Source organism: Pelodiscus sinensis, chromosome 11, assembly GCF_049634645.1.
Source record: "Pelodiscus sinensis isolate JC-2024 chromosome 11, ASM4963464v1, whole genome shotgun sequence".
NCBI classification, from domain to species: domain Eukaryota; kingdom Metazoa; phylum Chordata; order Testudines; family Trionychidae; genus Pelodiscus; species Pelodiscus sinensis.
In genome coordinates this window covers 45456498-45472673 of record NC_134721.1, presented here as the reverse complement: position 1 = coordinate 45472673, position 16176 = coordinate 45456498, and the positions used below count along the sequence as shown (strand labels likewise).

The window sequence follows — 16176 nt, the reverse complement described above, 5'->3', positions numbered from 1 at the left end:
AGTCTCTTCAAATAAGTAAATGTAAGGGCAGCCTGCGCCCAAGTGAGTTAGTGTGGCCTCGGAAACGCTGCATGTGGCTCGGGCTGCTGGCTCCCAGCCAGTCTGGCTCAGCCCCTGTTGGCTGTGTGTGCCTAGGGGCTGCTGACACAGGTGCTGGGGCTGTTAACCTGAGGAACGCCCTGCTGCAGGGGAGCGGGGGAGGGTCTGAGGTTTAGGCACATGCCGCTGCGGCTCCGGGCGCTGTCGAGAGTGGGATGGTGGGGCTGTGCCCAGCCTGCAGGTTCAGGGTCCTGGACGGAGCTGTGCCCTCGCCTGGCTCTGTAGAGGGAAAGCCAGGCTGTCCTGCCGCCCTGGGAAAGGCCCTCGAAGTCACACCCTCATCGCAAAGGGCTGCCCCCTCCCTTCCATTGCCCCTTGCCCCCCAGGCTGCTCTGCCCCATGGCAGGAGGGGTCGGCCATGAGAGGCTCCTGCCAGCCCCACCGGTGGGCCACACTGTGTCCGTGGGGGAGACGCCCCCTGGGCCGTGCCCTTTGCTCCACGTTTCACATGGGGGCGGGGGGAGGGGGGGGACAGAAGTTGGCCCTCGAGTGGCGGCAGTGCCCGGCCCCCTGGTGGCCCAGAGGTGTCAGCACAAGGTTGGTTACGGAGCAGCCTGGCCCCCTCGCAGGGCAGACCCAGCTTTCTCCTGCCCAGGCTGCGAGAATGCAGCAGGCCCCTTCCCTGGGTGTGGGAAATCTGGGGAGGGCGGGAACGTTGCCTGGGCCGCAGGGATTTCCTGAGCTCCGTGACCCGGCCGAGCTGCAGGGGTCTGGCCGGGGGCCTCCCCTCGCCAGGCTGGGTTTGGGCGAATTAGCGTTTTCCTGGCTGGCCCGGCTCTCAGCAGGGCCCCGATCCAAACCGCCGCTCCCAGCTGTTCCGCAGGGCCGGGCGTGCGCTGGGGGGGGGGGGGGCAGCTTGCGCCTGGCAGCTCCGTGCGCCCCAGGGTGACTGCGGGTCCCTCTCGGCCTCCGTGCGTGGCCCCGGGATGTCCCTGCCCAGGACCGGGGGGCGGGGCGCCTGGCAGGGGGAGCGCCGCGGGGCCCTGCGCTCCCGTTCCTGGTGGCCGAGGCAGGTCCAGCCGGCGGGAGCGACTCGCGCTCAAAGCAAACGGCCGCCCGTGCGTTTCATCTCCCCAGCCCTCGGCTCCCTCCCACCTGGGAACCGGGGAAATAGGAAAAACGGTTGGCTCAGGGCCACGGAGCCGCGCGCCTTCCATGTAATTAGCTTAATTGCATCATAAATAACCCATCAAGGGGGAGCGACGCTCAGGCACGTCAGCCGGGCGGCGGGTAGCGTGCAGCCGCCGCCAGCAAACCAGTGTGGCGCGCAGGGGGCAGCCCCACGGCAGCGCCTCTGCCTCTCCAGCGCCCTGGCAGCGGGCAGCCCAAGGGATTTAGGTGCCCAACGTGAGCGGTGCCCAAAACTTTCCAAAGGGCCGAGAGTGCCTAACTCCTCGTGGAGCTCCAAAACTTTCCAAAGGGCCGAGAGTGCCTAACTCCTCGTGGAGCTGGGGAGAGTTAGGCACTTCCTGGAAATCCTCCAGGCTGCGTATCTGGGACGTTAGGCCCCCAGCTACCCTCGTCAGTCTGGCCCTTGGCCTTCATGGGGGTGGGAGGCTGGGCTTCTGCTCCTGAGCTGCTGGGCATGGTGCCTCAGTTTCCCCAGACATACAGTCGAGAAATCTCATCGCCCTCTTGTAAAGTTGTGTGTGCCTGGAGGGGCAGCTCTTCACAAGGCCCAGCCCCACAAGGCTGCTTAGCTCCTGCCGTCCAGCGGGTCGAGTTAACTTGCCCACGCCCCAGGGCCCGGAGGGTGTCCCTGCTCAGGGCAGCCCCTTTTCTGCACTGTGCCCGCAGGCGTGGCTGGACAGCCGGGCTCCCGGCTCAGTGCTCGGGGTGACGGGGAGCTTGCCAGGGCCCCTGCCCCCCCCGGGACTTAGGGTGCTCACACCCCTTGCCCAGACAGGCTGCTGCTGCAGGAGGCGGCGGGTGGGAGCAGGGGGATCCCGGCTCCATCATTCCAGGCGGCTGCTGGCCGGGCCAGAGGGGGCCATGTGGGGCAGGCTGGCTCTGAGCTCCCCAGAGACCCCCTACCCTGAGCACAGCAGGGAGCGCAGCCATCCCGCGCGGGTTCCCTGCCTTTGTGCCCCTGGGAGGTCAGGCCAGGCTCTGCCTCCCCGCTCTCGGGACTCCCTGCAGGGCCTTGCCCCCCCCCACAAAGGGGCAGTCGGGGGGGGTCTGCACCCCCAGCACCCACCGCCTCCCCACTGCACCCAGGTCCTGTGTGCTGGCTCAGCCTTGGCCTCCCGCCTCGCCCCTCAGCATCCTGGGGCTGGCCACGGCTGGCCCCATTCAGGGCCCTCCCTGGGGCTGCGGGTTCAAGTCCCAGCCAGGGTGCTGAGAGGCTGGGGCCACGTTCCTGGGGGTGGGGGCAATGGAGGTGGCCTGGGCTGACGCTTTGGGGAATCGAACCAGGGACTGCAGGGCTGAGAGTCTGAGCTGCGCCTGTCTGAGCTCCAGAGCCAAGGCCTGGCCGGGCCCAGGCCTGGGACACTCCTGGCCCCCGTGGCTCCTGGCCAATGGGGCGCACACGCTGCACCCTCGCCTGGCTCTGCGCCCTGCCCTCGCCCGGCTAGGTCTGGCACACGGCTCTGCACCCTGCCCTCGCACGGCTGGGTCTGGCGCGCGGCTCTGCGCCCTGCCCTCACCCGGCTAGGTCTGGCACACGGCTCTGCACCCTGCCCTCGCACGGCTGGGTCTGGTGCACGGCTCGGCGCCCTGCCCTCGCCCAGCTCTGCGCCCTGCCCTCGCCCGGCTGGGTCTGGCACGCGGCTCTGCGCCCTGCCCTCACCCGGCTAGGTCTGGCACACGGCTCTGCACCCTGCCCTCGCCCGGCTGGGTCTGGTGCACGGCTCGGCGCCCTGCCCTCGCCCAGCTCTGCGCCCTGCCCTCGCCCGGCTAGGTCTGGCACGCGGCTCTGCGCCCTGCCCTCGCCCGGCTGGGTCTGGCACGCGGCTCTGCGCCCTGCCCTCGCCCGGCTGGGTCTGGCGTGCGGCACCCTGCCCTTGCCTGGCTCTGCGCCCTGCCCTCGCCCGGCTGGGTCTGGCGCACAGCACCCACCCCGTGGGGCGCCGCAAGCTCTTCTGAGAAGCTGGGCCGGGCGGGGGTGTGGCCGGCTGCCTAGGACAAGGGTGCAAACGCAGGCAGTGGGGACTGGGCTCTGCAGCTGTCCCGGTCCTGCTTCCCGACCCGCCCTCCTCCCGCCGGGCTCATTAGCAAGCGCCCGCTCAGCTGAGCTCCCGGCTGGTGTGCAGCAGCGTGTGGGAGCGCAGACCGGGAGGGGCTTTCACCCCCCCCCCCCCGTTGGGGCTCTGAGTGCTGGGTGTCCCTGCTGGTGCCTCCCCAGGGCAGCTGGCTCCCCCCGAGCCCTCCTTGCTCCTGGGGCCTTTGGGCCGGGCTCTCCAGGGCCCCGCAGGAAATCGCAGGGCACGTGTGTCCCGCTCCCCTCGGGAGCCCGGAGCAGGGCTGGGTCCAAGTGGCGCTGCAGGAACCGGGCCGTGTGATCCCCGGGCAGGTGCCGCCCAGCGGGCCAGCCTGAGGGTGCTTGTGCCAAGGATGGGGGCAGGCCCCAGCCTCAATCGCCCGGCCACGGGCCCCTGTCCGGGCTCCTGAGCCCCTACCCCGCACGCAGCCCCCAGACCCGAGTCTGTCACCTCAGGGCCCCACTCTGGGTGAGTGATGCTGGCTGAGCGTGTCCCACCCTGCGCCCCCGGCTCAGGCCCTGTGCGCCCCCTCCCCCCCCCCCCCCCCGATCGGCCCTTTCCCAGTCTGTCTGCGCAGGCCTCTGCCTTCCTGCTTCTCCTCCTCCCTGTCTGGCTCCCTTCCCACCCTCGCGCCGCTCTGCTCTCGTCTGCCGCCTCCCTCCTTTCTTCCTTCCTTTGTCTCTCCCCACCCGTCTCCTCGCACCTCCACGCATGGCTCTGCCCCCCCCCCCCCGCTTCCTCTGCTTTTGGGGGCTGAGCCTGCACCTCGCTCGCTCGGCGTGTGTGCGCACGTGTGTGTGCGTGCACGAGGGCGGGCGTGACCGTCCCACCGGGACACGCCTGCAGGGCATGAATGAGCCGCGCATCCGAGCCGCCGGCAGGGGCCGCGCCTGCTCGCTGGCGCAATACGGTCCCAGCCACTCTGTTGGCATTTCAGTTCCGAAAGAAGGCGAAGCCCCCTCCTGCCAGGCAGCGCCAGCCGTGCCGCCGGGCACACTGGGAAGCGGTTATTGAATATAAACACGCCGTGTCATTTACATGTTAATTACGTCGCATGCACTACAAGGCTGTAATTAGAAACTAATTGGGTGAGAGCGCATGGAATTGGTTTTGCTGGCGCCGCGGATGGGTTAACGGCGCACCTGGGGACGCGGCGCCCCCCCGGCGGATTTAACCCTTGGTGCCCACTCCCTGCAGGGGAAGAGGCTCTTGGAGGAGGAGGAACCGGTAGAGCTGCCCGCCTGCTTGCTGCTCGCCCGCCAGGGATTAGGCCAGTCCTGGCTGGCGGGGCAACGACTAGCCAGCAGCGCCTGCCGGGGTGACGTTCCAATCCCAGGTGTTCCTGGGCAGGTCGGCTGGGGACCAGCTCGGCGCTGGGATGTGCCGCCCCCGTGACCCCTGGCTCCCGGTGCAGCCAAGTCGCCGGAGCCGCCCCAGGCCGCGTGCCGATGGCTTTCCTGCGCGGCTGGCCCCTCCCTCCGCCTCCCCGGGGCCCTGGCGTGGAGTGACACCCAGACCCTCTGCTGACGGCAGCCAGGGCGAGTCGCTGTGGGCAGAGGCCTTGGAGGTATGGAGAAGGGGGGCTGCTAGTGTAGACGGAGCTTGATCCTGCCTTGAGGGCGGGGGGCTGGACTCGATGGTGTAGACGGAGCTTGATCCTGCCTTGAGGGCGGGGGGCTGGACTCGATGACCTCTTGAGGTCCCTTCCAGTCCTATTATTCTATGATTCTATGATTCTAGTGCGAGTGGGGCGCGAGGACTCGGAGCGGGGGGGGGGGCTGCGTCAGTGGCTGCCCAGCATTTCCTGGGTCTCGGTGGTAACTGACCAGCCGCCCCGGCACCCTCCCCAGCGCGCTCCCCAGCGGCCAGGGTCCCGCTGCCCCAGCAAGGAGCCAGCTGAGCATGGGGAGGGGCGCGCGGGCCGGAGCTCGGGGCCTTTGCCCGGCCAGGGGACACGGGCTGCGCTGAGGAGAGCTGCCTGGCAGGCTCTGGGCTGTCTGCGGCCGGAGGCAGAGCGCGGGCTGGAAGTGCAGCTCTGCCGGCAGCTGCTGCTTGGAGGAGCGGAGGGAGAGCGAGGCAGGTCCTGGGGAGAAGGGCAGAGGCGGGGGGGGGGGCTGGCGGCAGCATGAAGGGGAGCTGGGCCGGTGGCTGATGCCCTCAGGGGCAGGTGGGTGCGGGGCAGAGGAAGGTGGTGCTGGTGCTGGTGCCCGGAGCTCTAGGGCTGCAGGGCAGCTGGGCTGAAACGCCCTTCCCAGCGCAGCCGCGAGTTCAAGCCCCGACGTTTGAACCCCTCCAGCAACGCTGGGCTCTGGGTCGTGCTGGGTCCAGAGAACTTGGGGCTCCGGTTTCCGTGCTGCAGCATAAGGGCTAGAACCCCCTTGAGCTCCCCCCCTCTCCCCCGTGTGAGCACCCCCCACCCCAGCCGCTGCGGGAGGGGCTCTAACGTTAGGCCCAACCCCGAGAGGCCCCTCGAGTTCTGGCCAAGACCTGGGGGCTGGAGGGCGCAGGGTCTGCCCAGCGAGTGGCCTGGCCCCGGCTCCGGGCCGCTGGCTAATCGGCCGGGCCGGCCAGAGGGCTTTGGGGAGCGCCGGGATTTCCCTGGGGGGCAGCCAATTAAAAGGGGATTAGGCTGCAGGCCAACCCGGGACTGGGTCCCCCTGGGCGCTGGGCCGGGGGAGGGGAGGGGAGACGCTTTGTCAGGAAAGCTCCTCGCTAATTAGCTGGTGTCTCTGGCCCCTCCCCCGGGTCTCATTTGGCCGCCTGGGTGCTGGGAGACCCCGGGGCGCCTGCTTCCCCAGGCTGGGGAAATGCCGCTCAGCTCGGGAGCGTGGCGGCCGGGGGTGCAGCAGCCCGCGCCCCGTCCTGTCCCCTGTGTCCCCCCGTCCTGTCCCCTGTGTCCCCCTGCCCTGCTCCCCCACCCTGCTCCCCGTCCTGTCCCCTGTGTCCCCCTGCCCTGCTCCCCTGCCCCTGCCCCTGCCCTGCTCCCCTGCCCCTGCCCTGCTCCCCCACCCTGCTCCCCGTCCTGTTCCGTGTCCCCCTGCCCCGCCCCCCGTCCTGTCCCCTGCCCCGCCCCCCGTCCTGTCCCCTGTGTCCCCCTGCCCTGCTCCCCTGCCCCTGCCCTGCTCCCCCACCCTGCCCCCTACCTTGCTCCCCGTCCTGTCCCCTGCCCCGCCCCCCGTCCTGTCCCCTGTGTCCCCCTGCCCTGCTCCCCTGCCCCTGCCCTGCTCCCCCACCCTGCCCCCTACCTTGCTCCCCGTCCTGTCCCCTGCCCCGCCCCCCGTCCTGTCCCCTGTGTCCCCCTGCCCTGCTCCCCTGCCCTGCTCCCCCACCCTGCCCCCTACCTTGCTCCCCGTCCTGTCCCGTGTCCCCCTGCCCCGCCCCCCGTCCTGTCCCCTGCCCCGCCCCCGTCCTGTCCCCTGTGTCCCCCTGCCCTGCTCCCCTGCCCCTGCCCTGCTCCCCCGTCCTGCCCCCTGTGTCCCCCTGCCCTGCTCCCCTGCCCCTGCCCTGCTCCCCCGTCCTGCCCCCTGTGTCCCCCTGCCCTGCTCCCCCACCCTGCCCCCTACCCTGCTCCCCGTCCTGTTCTGTGTCCCCCTGCCCCGCCCCCGTCCTGTCCCCTGCCCTGCTCCCCGTCCTGTCCCGTGTCCCCCTGCCCCGCCCCCCGTCCTGTCCCGTGTCCCCCTGCCCTGCTCCCCCACCCTGCCCCCTGCTCTGCTCCCTGTCCTGTCCCGTGTCCCCCTGCCCCGCCCCCATCCTGCTCCCTGTGTCCCCCTGCCCTGCTTCCCCCGTCCTGCCCCCTGCCCTGCCCCCCATCCTGCTCCCTGTGTCCCCCTGCCCTGCCCCCCTGCCCTGCTCCCCCGTCCTGCCCCGTCTCCCTATGCCCCGCCCCCCATCCTGCCCGGCCCCCGGCGGGTGGAACGGACAGGGCTGCAATGATGCCGTTTAACCCGCGGGCCCTGCCCCCCGACATGCCCCTTCCCCCCGCGGGGCTTCCCCCCCTTGGCTTCCGCCTGGCGTGTCTCTGCCGCTGCCCCGCGCGTTCGCCTCCCTCGCGACGTGGGTGACTCGGCCGCTGCAGGTAGAACGGCCTGGCGCCGAACGCAGAGCCCCCTGTGCAGCATTGGCCCAGCCTGGCGCCGGGTTAGCCCCCCCACCCCCACCCCACGCTGGCCCCAGGGTCGTGGCCCGGCTCCGGGTTAGCCCCTTCCTGCTTTTCAGACTCCCCACGGCCAGGGTCTGCTCTGCACTCTGGTAGCAGTCAGCCGGACGGGGGGGGGGGGGGGTTAAAATCTGCAAGGGGGGGTGCAAGCCCCTCCCTGCGGGCCGAGCCGCCAGGCGGGATGGGCGCAGCCGGGGCCCTGCCGCTGTGGTTCCGCTTGTCAGCGGGGCCGGAGATTGGGGGGTCAGAGGTCAGGGCGGGGGTGCAGCTGCCTGTCCATCACCTTTACAGAGCTCAGGGTGGAGCTGTCAGGGGGCGGCAGGCGGGGGAGTGACAAGTGTCCGTCAGGGCCACGGCCCCTTTGTGGGCGCCTTAACTGAGGGGCGTGTCCGGCCCCGGGAGCGCTGAGCCGTGGCGCCGGGCGGGGCTGCTTTGTCTGGGCGCCGGCATTCGACCGGGGCGGGGGGAACGGGCCCCGCGAGCCCTTTGTGCCCAGCCGTCCCATCCCGTTGGGCCCTGAGAGGCAGCCCTCGCGCCCCCCACCCCCTGGCCGGGACCTCCCCCGGCGCAGGCCCCCCAGGGCCCTGGCTGCACTGGAGAGCCGAGAGCTGGGGCAGCAATGTTGGCCGGTCTGTTCCCTGCTCCCCGCCAGCCCCCTCAGCCCCTCTGCAGTCCAGCAGGGGCAGGGGGCACAGGGCAGGCGGTGAGGTGGCCTGCTGGCACCCCTGCTTCCCACGTGAACCCCAAGGTGCGAGCCCCTCCTGGGCCAGGCCTGCCTTAGGGCGAAGGAGAGTCCCAGCCCCCCAGGGGGACGTGCAGGGGGCTGCGTGTGATGGAGGCCTCAGTCCCAGGTCCCGGTCCCGGTCCCCTGGCCTGGCTCCGGCCTGAGCGGGGCCCCTGCCCTGCCTGCACCCCGGCGCTGGGCCACGCAGGCCGGCTGCTCGGGGCTCATGCTGAGCGGCTGCCGACTGGCCCGGGAGCACGGGCGGCGGCTGTCTGGCACCATTGCCCGGCGGGCGCCAGGTCGCGCTCCTCGCATGCGAGCAAGCCGTGAGGCGCGGGGAGACATTCCGCCACGCGGGGCGCTTGGGGCCAGGCTGCAGGGGCCGGTAGGGCAGCGGATTGGGCGATTCGTGGGGCTGAGCACTTCGCCAGCCTGTCCTGGCTGCTTCTCCGCAGCTCGTGGGTCTGTGTCCATCCGGCCTCTAGCCTTGCGCACTCCCCCGGCGGCTCGTTAGCGTCTCCCCCGCGAGCCGCCCCCGCCCGGTCTCCGGCATGCAGCACGCCTGCTCCCTGAGCTGTGGGGACCGGCTGCGTGGACCATGTGCCCCTGCCTTGCTCCCCGAGGGCATGGCGGGGGCTGCGTGGCCCAGGGCTTGGCACGGCTTCCCACGATGCCACGGCGGGCGTGGCCAGGTCCGTGGCCCCTGCCCGTTGGTGGAGTTCCATTGCAGACTCCCCGGATGCCGTCTGGCTGGGCAGCGCCCGGCACGGGCAGTGTGAGCTGGCCCTGGTGCCAGTGCAGGTGCCCAGCCACTGGCCTGTGCGGACTCGTGTTCACCGCAGGCTGGGGCTGGTCGCTGGGGCCTGGGCGTGTTCCAGACCCAGGCTGGCTGGGCCAGCTCCCCCCCCCCCTCGGATTGCTCTCACTGTGTCCCCGCCGCCGTGCGGGGGGGCTGCTGGGAAGGCCAGCTTGCTGCTGGCTCCCTCGGAAGCACAGACTTGGCCCCCGCGCCTGGGCCCGGGGCGTCCCTCCCCTCCCCTCCCCGGCTCAGGCGGAGCAGTGCGGCAGGACCTGGCCCCCTCGGCTCACTCGCAGGCCTCAGTGGGGGGCGGGGATCTTCCATTAAAACCCACAAAGCGGAGCTCCCCGGAGCTGAAGGTGCCGCATGGTTGGGAAGGGACAGGGCCGGGCCGCAGGGTTTCTTTGTGCGGCTGTAGGACACACACAGCTCCCAGGGACGGTTCCGGGCTCCCCTGGCCCTGCCTGCGGTTGGCCTGCTGGGGGGGGCACTGCCCGAGGGCAGGCAGAGGGCGCAGGCTCCGGGACCATGTGGCTGCCTGATCCCTCCTTGCCTGTCAGTGGGGAGCACTGGTGCTTTGCTGCCCTTCCCGTGGCTGGGCGTGAGCCAGAGATCCCTCCCCACCCGTGCAACTGCCCACCTGCGCCTGGGTCTGATTGTGCATGGGCGTGCACGCACCCCTAGCTGGGCACCACACACCGGCTACCGCGCACTGTCCTTGTGCGCACAGGCTGGGAACGTGCACACTCGCACACACAAAGGCTGGGGCCATGCACACTCGTGCGCACAGGCTGGGGACACACATGCCTGGGCGTGTTGGACCATCCCGGGGTCCCGGCTCAGGCCTCTGCTCCGCCCTGCTGCCCTAACTCACCAGTCCCCATGTCCCCCTTGCAGGTCTGCTCCATGCCCCTTACCTGCTCTGAGTGGCCGGGGGGCTGGGCACCATGTGGAGACTGGCAGTGCGCCCCGTGCTGGTGCCGTGCCAGGGCTGGCGTCACAGGTGCCGTGGGGCTGGGCATAGGGTGCTGGCAGGACCAGGGCAGGCCTTGGGATTAGCCGTGCGGGGGGCAGCCGGGCCCCCATTCGCCTGGGGGGCAGCGGCTGCTGGGGAGGATGTTCGAGCAGCAAGCGCCATGCAACATAAACAGAGCTGGCCAGGCCCGTCAGCCCCCTCCCTGTGTCTCCGACTTGGGCGATCGCTCGGCCCAGCTGGGGACCAGATGTGGGAGCCACCCGCCAGATGTTTATTTGTGCAGCGCCAGGGCAAAGGCATCTGCTCCCTGCAGGGAAAGGCTGAGGCTGTTGCAGCAGGCAGCCCCCTCCCTCTGCCATGGCATCCCACCCCCAGCATCTGCCCCTCGGCCACGGCCTGCCAGCCCCCTGTCCTGCATACCCCAGACATGGCCCGCCAGCCCCACCATGGCCCCCCGCATTCCCCCAGACATGGCCCGCCAGCCCCGCCACGGCCCCCCGCATCCCCCCAGACATGGCCCGCCAGCCCCACCACGGCCCCCCGCATCTCCCCAGACATGGCCCGCCAGCCCTGCCATGGCCCCCTGCATCCCACCAGCCCCGCCACGGCCCCCCACATCTCCCCAAACATGGCCCACCAGCCCTGCCACGGCCCCCCGCATCCCGCCAGCCCCACCACAGCCCCCCCGCATCTCCCCAGACATGGCCCGCCAGCCCCGCCACGCCCCCCCGCATCCCGCCAGCCCCACCACGGCCCCCCCGCATCTCCCCAGACATGGCCCGCCAGCCCCGTCACGCCCCCCCGCATCCCGCCAGCCCCACCACGGCCCCTCCGCATCTCCCCAGACATGGCCCGGCAGCCCCGCCACGGCCCCCCCGCATCCCCTCAGACATGGCCTGCCAGCCCCGCCATGGCCCCCCATATCCACCCAGACATGGCCTGCCAGCCCCTGCCATACCCCTCCCCTCCCCCCCGTATTCTTGCCCTGGGCCTGTCCTCTCCATGGCAGCTGAGCAGGCATCTACCTGCAGCCACCAGAGAGCACCTGAGGGTGCTGGGGGGAGCGCATAGGGGGCCCTTCAGGGAGCTGGTGTGATGCGGGGGGGGGGGGGGGCTGTCTGCTCTGTACCCCGGTGTCCCCACCTGGCTGCGCTGTGATTCCCCCTGACTCACCCATGTGGATTGGCCCAGACACCCCGTCCCAGCCTGGGCAGGCAACAAGGCTCTTCCCAGGGGGAGACACGGGGGAGGGGGGGGGGGATGGCCCCTGGCTGGGGGCAGGGCTGGGAGCTGGGCAGTGGCAGTGTGGGGGAGCATGGAGGACCAGACTAAAACCAGTGTAGGGGGTTCAGGGGCCTGGGACCCCTCCCCCCAGGGCACAGGGCTGTCGGCCCACCCTCCTGTGCCTGCATCGGTGCTACGCTGGGCTGTGTCCTGGAGACGCAATAAACCCATGTTTATGCTACTGGCCGGCGGAGAGTCACATCCGGCTGCGGACGGGGGTGCAGGGTGGGGGGCTCCCTGACGCGCCGGCACAGCTGGGTCAGAGCACGGGGACCCCAAAGCAGCAGCTGGATCTGGACGCTTGAGCAGGACTGGGAGGGAGCCTGGCGTGGCGAGGCCCCCCTCATGCAGGCGTGTCACTCTCCTTGGGTCCTGCCTTCATCTCTCCCCTGCCCCTCCCCCCAAATCCCCCACCCTTCCCAACTCCTCCTGTCCCCGTCCCCCAGCTCTTCCCTGCTGGGGCAGGGGGCTAGTCCCCTCCCCCATAGGCCTGCTATTCCCTGGGGTCCTTGCTCACTGACTGGCCCCCAACCCAACCCCCACAACCTCGTCTGTCCCCCTCCCATCTGTGTCTAACATCCATGGCTCTGGCCCGGCCTGGGCTGAATGGCCCCAGGACTGGCCCGGGGCCCGTTGCCCTCTGTGGAACAGCGCCAGTGGACTGTGGGTCCAGCTTGGGGGCAGCCCCCAGGAGACTGAAGGGGGCAAAGTGGGGTGCCAGGAAAGGTGAGGGCTGGGGGGGGGGTGTAGCCGCACTGTCCTTCAGGTGTGCGCCGCAGGGCCTCTAATGCTCCCCCTGCCCCGCGGAGGGTAGCTGAGAGACCCAGGAATGCCCTGCCGTCTGGGACAGGCTGGGGCTGGTGTAGCCGGTAGCCTCCCCCTCCCCCCGCTGGCCGAGGCTGGAGTAGGCAGGAGCCCCCCCAGCCAGCGCCCTGCTCCTCCCCACAGCGCCCCCTGCTGGGTGAGGCTGGGGCTGGAATAGGCAGGAGCCCCCCCAGCCAGCGCCCTTTGCTCCTCCCCACAGTGCCCCCTGCTGGGCGAGGCTGGGGCTGGAATAGGCAGGAGCCCCCCCCACAGCAAGTTCCCTGCCTGTCCCCACAGCGCCCCCTGCTGAGCGAGGCTGGGGCTGGAGTAGGCAGGAGCCCCCCCAGCCAGCGCCCTGCCTGTCCCCACAGCGCCCCCTGCTGGGCGAGGCTGGGGCTGGAGTAGGCAGGAGCCCCCCCATCTAGCACCCTGCCTGTCCCCACAGCGCCCCCTGCTGGGCGAGGCTGGGGCTGGAATAGGCAGGAGCCCCCCCCATCCAGCACCCTGCCTGTCCCCACAGCGCCCCCTGCTGGGCGAGGCTGGGGCTGGAGTAGGCAGGAGCCCCCCCAGCCAGCACCCTGCCTGTCCCCACAGCGCCCCCTGCTGGGCGAGGCTGGGGCTGGAATAGGCAGGAGCCCCCCCCATCCAGCACCCTGCCTGTCCCCACAGCGCCCCCTGCTGGGCGAGGCTGGGGCTGGAGTAGGCAGGAGCCCCCCCATCCAGCACCCTGCCTGTCCCCACAGCGCCCCCTGCTGGGCGAGGCTGGGGCTGGAATAGGCAGGAGCCCTCCCAGCCAGTGCCCTGCCTGTCCCCACAGCGCCCCCTGCTGGGCGAGGCGGGGACTGGGGAGAGGGAGCTCACCCCTCTGGTGCCCTCCTGAATGCTGTGGAGTACGGGGTGTGCTTGTGCCTGGTGAGTGGAAGTCTACGCCTTGGACAGGTGAGCCAGTGCAGGCTCCCCGCGCTGCCCAGTGCCCCATGGGCATCCTGGGACATGCCCTGGCGAGGGGACTCCCCACCCAAGGCCAACCACAGGTGGTGTCTTCTCAGCACCCCCCTACGTGCACCCCGCACATGGTGACCTTGCTTTGGGGCCATGGATGTAATCTGGCCTGGGACTGCTGTTCCCAGCTGCTCCCTCCTGTGTGTGCCCTGACCCGGGCGGCGAGGGGACAGGCTGGAACGGAGAGAAGATAGGGAACCCTGAATGATGGATGGGAGGATGAATGGTCCTGTGGACAGATGGATGGGTGGACGGCAGAGTGGAGGGATGAGTGAAAGAAGATAGGGCGGTCTGAGGGATGGATGGGAAGATGAATGGACCTGTGGACGAGTGGCTGGACGGACAGACGGGTGGATGGATGGATGGGTGCATGGACGAGTGGGTGGATGGACGGACGGATGGATGAGTGGTCGGATGGATGGATGGACGGACGGATGGATGAGTGATGGATGGATGGATGGATGGATGGATGGGTGAAAGAGGATAGGGCAGTCTGAGGGAGAGATGGGAAGATGAATGGACCTGTGGACAGATGGCTAGGTGGGTGGATAGACGGGTGGGTGGACGGACGGACGAACTGTGGATAGACGGGCGGATGGGTGAAAGAGGATAGGGCCGTCTGAGGGACAGATGGGAAGACGAATGGACCTGTGGCCAGATGGACAGACGGACGGATAACGTAGCCAGACTGTAGTACCGATGACACTGTGCTTACAAAAACCTGGCTCTTGCCCAAAGCATCTGTAGCACTCCTGACTTCCATCTGTCTGCTTCATTTAGCACGTGAATATTCATGACCCTCATTATACTCCTCAGTCATTTCTCCCACTCTCGGGCTAAAAATAGCTTCTGCAGGGGGAGAATTTCCTCCCTGGAGCGTACGGCGCCCGCGGCTCCCCCAGCGCGAGCCGGGCCTTGCGAGCCCAGAGACCCTCCTGCCACGGCGTCAGCGCTGCCCCCCATGCCCAGGCTGGCTCCTTGGCTGTGCAGCCGCTTGCATGCAGCTCGTCCTTCGGGCTTCCCTGACACGCCCCTTCCTCAGTCCCTACAGCCCGTGCTTCCAGGGCAGCCAGGGCCGGGTCCCTGGGGCTGTCTGCGGAGGTGGGGGAGAGACCGTGGCTGACTGGTGAGCTGCAGACACCCCTGAGGAAGGGCAGATCCCTTGCCCCGCCCCCGCAGCTCCTGCCAGGGCTCCTGGATTGGCTCTCAGTGTGGCCGAGTGCTCACATCTGATCCCCCGGGGCAGTCTGGACCTCCCCACCGGGCCACCGAGTTCCTGGCGCTAGTCCCCACAGCGGGAGCTGCAGCTCCTGAGGATGGCAGGATGGATGGGTGGGATGGACGGAGGGATGGCAGAAGGACAGAGGAATGGACAGATGGGTGGAGGAATGGACGGAGAGATGGATGGAGGGATGGCAGAGGACGGAGGGATGGACGAAGAGATGCACAGAAGGATGGAAGTATGGGCAGACGGATGGAGGGATGGACAGTCGGATAGAGAGACGGATGGAGGGATGGACAGATGGGTGGAGGGATGGCGGAGGGATGGACGGACAGACTGACGGGATGGCAGAGGGACGGACAGACCGACGGAGGCACGGCAGAGGCATGGACGGACAGACTGACGGGATGGCAGAGGGACGGACAGACCGACGGAGGCACGGCAGAGGCATGGACGGACAGACTGACGGGATGGCAGAGGGACGGACAGACCGACGGAGGCACGGCAGAGGCATGGACGGACAGACTGACGGGATGGCAGAGGGACGGACAGACCGACGGAGGCACGGCAGAGGCATGGACGGACAGACTGACGGGATGGCAGAGGGACGGACAGACCGACGGAGGCACGGCAGAGGCATGGACGGAGAGATGGATGGACGGACGGCAGAGGGCGGGGCGTGGCCAGCTCGGGCCTTGGAGCAGTTCATGCCGCATAGCCTGTGGGGTGCCCCCCGCCAGACAAGGCTGCTCCAAGCCCACCCGGCCGCGGGTCAGGGCTCTTTCCAGGAACCCCGTCCCAGCCAGTGCCAGCTTGGGCGGCCCCCGGGCGCCACTGGGGCAGTGGCACGGCTAGATCTGCCCTCTGCAATCCGGGGCCAGGAGCTGGCTGACCTGGCGCTCAGCGAGGCAGAGGGTGGGCAAGCCCCTCCCCCCAGCACGAGCAGCTGGGCTCCTGGCGTGGCAAAAATAGCTGTGTCCTTGGCAGCGCTGCACAATGGGCGGGGAGGGGAGGTGCTCAGGGGCAAACCAAGGACACCAGCACCCCCTCCACCCCACCCCGGCTTCCCCTCGGGGCACCACCTGCAGGCCTTGTCTTGAGCTAGGCTTCTTCAATGAGCTCTCGCTATACCGCCCTCTCCTGTGCCACCCGGCCCTGCCCCACTGTGCCGCCCTTCTATGCCCCTCAGCCCTGCCCCGCTGTGCCCCTCAGCCCTGCCCCACTGTGCCCCTCAGCCCTGCCCCACTGTGCCACCTGGCCCTGCCCACTTTGCGGGTCGCGTGCTCAGAGCCTGGCACATACGCGCCCAGCGGTGTGGGGTGCTGAGCGGTGGGCTGCTAAGGCTGTGGGGTGCACCGTGGCCTATCTGGGGTGACGATTGCAGGCGTGGGGCGTGGGGCAGTGCTCGGCGGGCCCCACTGCGCCCGAGCCCGGCCGGGGAGCTGACCTCCGTCTCTGCCCACAGAGCTGAAGGCCACGGGCACCGCCCACTTCTTCAACTTCCTGCTGAACTCCACGGACTACCGCATCCTGCTGAAGGACGAGGACCACGACCGCATGTACGTGGGCAGCAAGGACTACGTCCTCTCGCTGGACCTGCACGACATCAACCGGGAGCCCCTCATCGTAAGAGCGCTGCCCCCGGGGGAGGGGGCTGGAGGACGAAGGCCGCCGATCGGGGAGCCCTTGCGGGGCAGCCCCAGCCCCGGACGTGAGCCCCTTGTGGGCAGCGCCCAGTCCAGGAGCCCAGCTTCCCCCTGGCCTGCGGGCTGGGACGCCGAGAGCCGGCCAGGGCCTGTGCTGATCCCGGAGGACTGGTCGCAGGAGCCGGGGGGGAGGATGAATCTGGAAGCGCAGGCGCTGGGGCCACGGCAGAGCCCAGCCGGTGGGGACCGTCCTGGCTCTGC

The 16176-nt window shown here is 69.9% G+C and overlaps 1 protein-coding gene across 2 annotated transcripts in view; it reads left to right on the top strand.

Annotated features, from left to right (window-relative positions):
* The window catches only part of SEMA3F (semaphorin 3F), a 58138-nt gene that overhangs the window by 14481 nt on the left and 27481 nt on the right, over positions 1-16176 (top strand). For both annotated transcript variants that reach the window (XM_075939551.1, XM_075939550.1), the window contains exon 3: positions 15735-15895. In XM_075939551.1, coding sequence (XP_075795666.1) covers positions 15735-15895 — 161 coding nt within the window. The remainder of the gene's footprint in view (positions 1-15734; positions 15896-16176) is intronic.